This window comes from Cicer arietinum, chromosome 5, assembly GCF_000331145.2.
Source record: "Cicer arietinum cultivar CDC Frontier isolate Library 1 chromosome 5, Cicar.CDCFrontier_v2.0, whole genome shotgun sequence".
NCBI lineage: Eukaryota > Viridiplantae > Streptophyta > Magnoliopsida > Fabales > Fabaceae > Cicer > Cicer arietinum.
This window is the reverse complement of record NC_021164.2, coordinates 71,146,403-71,148,087: the sequence shown is the minus strand read 5'-3', so window position 1 is coordinate 71,148,087 and position 1,685 is coordinate 71,146,403. Positions and strand designations below refer to the sequence as shown.

Here is a 1,685-nt window from a genome sequence, read left to right as displayed (position 1 = left end):
ATTATTGAGTTAGATTAATCCACACCAACAAATAATTGAACTCAATTACTTAACTAATTTTAACTGAAATAGAAAAATATAGAGTAACTCAAATTTGAACCTTATCTAAAATAATCTTTCATCAAACTATATTTACCTCTTAATTTGTACTCCAAAATTACATAACTTATTTCTATTGAAAATTATAGAAAGAGAAAAAAGAATTGAAGAGTAATTTTTCATAAAAAACATTGCAAGAACTTTTTTTACTCATAAACATAAAAATATTTCAAAACTTCTCGTTAAACCCCAAACCCTACGCGTTAGCTGAATGCTAAGAAGTGAAGCGCAATGCAAACTGTGTAAGTTGCAAAGCTTTATTTATCTACATTCATTAATATGGTACATCTCTGTTGATTTCTCCCATGGCGTTCCTCGCTTCAAAATTCGTACACCAATCCACTCTTCATCTTCGTCTCACTCCCTTCCAATATCTTCGTAAGGTGCCTTTCGTCTCACAATTTCAATCCCCACTCATTTTCATCTTCATTATTACTATCTATCTCGCTCCTTCTTTAATTATTCATTTCATTCAAGGTTGTGCCGAAATCTTTTGTTGCGGTTGAGGCATCTGAGAATTTCACGAACCAAAATGATAACGGATCAATTCGTGAAGAAGGCAAGTGAAAGACTCAACTCAATTGTTAGTAGTGAACTCAGGATTTATTTTTTATTTTTTTACTTTTTTTTAACTGAGTTATTGGAATTTTGAATTAGGGTTTTTGTATTGTGTAATTCTGGATTATTATTTTTTGTTTAATTGGTGAAGGAAATAAGAAGGTCCCTGAATGGAAGAGGATAGGTTCCAAAGAGCTTGGAGTTCATAATTCTTCCATTGGAGTCACTATCAAGAAGGTTCTTAACGGCCTGAAGAAAAGGGGTACATAGTCCTATCACTCTCTTCTTCATGTCTTTCTTAAGCAGGTTTTTCTAAAATATCGAAGGATGAACGTTTACATGATACTGTATCCACCACAATGTACTTGCACTTTTGATTTCGGGAAAAACTTTACCCACTGCCAACATGAGTACGGGTATACACATTTGGAAAAAACACTAATTTATGTGCAGTTCTGAACTTCCAGACAATTTATGCCGCCAGGAAATACACTTTCTGAAGCTTGGGTTTTTTAGTAGTGAGGGCGAGCTGAAATTTAGCGCCCTTTGATTGTCAATTATATTCCTACATCTGAGTGACCTTACAAAGCACCAGAGATGGATTCATTAATTTATTAATCAAAGTAATTATGCTGCAATTCAGTGTAACAATTTCCCCCCTGTTGTAGCAACACGGTTCCTTGTCAATGAAAATAGTGCATTTTACTTTTATTCAGGCTAGTACAGTTTCGAAAATTTTCACTTATGAATTGCATTATCATTTGGAATTCATTGTCATCTGGTTCAAATGAATATATGATAGATTGATAGCCTTGTAACCGTTCTTGTATGTTCATAGCTTAAGCATAAGGTTCCAAGACTTCTAGGTTCATAAGATTCATTTAGTACTTAATTCACGGGTATTGAGAAAAGTAGCTAGTAATTTGGTTAATATCAATAAATTTGTCAATAATTTCTATTAATTTTTCAAAACTCCTCTTACAATTATTGACCTCATAATTATACTATAGTTTTCTTTGCACTCTTTC

General features: G+C 32.8%; 1 protein-coding gene across 1 annotated transcript in view; it reads left to right on the top strand.

The window, feature by feature from the left end:
• The first annotated feature begins 272 nt into the window (after positions 1-272).
• LOC101515442 (uncharacterized) overlaps positions 273-1,685 on the top strand; it is a 7,706-nt gene continuing 6,293 nt past the window's right edge. The window contains exons 1-3 of the mRNA XM_073369331.1: positions 273-482; positions 577-658; positions 809-919. Of these exons, the coding sequence (XP_073225432.1) occupies positions 405-482; positions 577-658; positions 809-919 (271 nt within the window). The 5' untranslated portion in view covers positions 273-404. The remainder of the gene's footprint in view (positions 483-576; positions 659-808; positions 920-1,685) is intronic.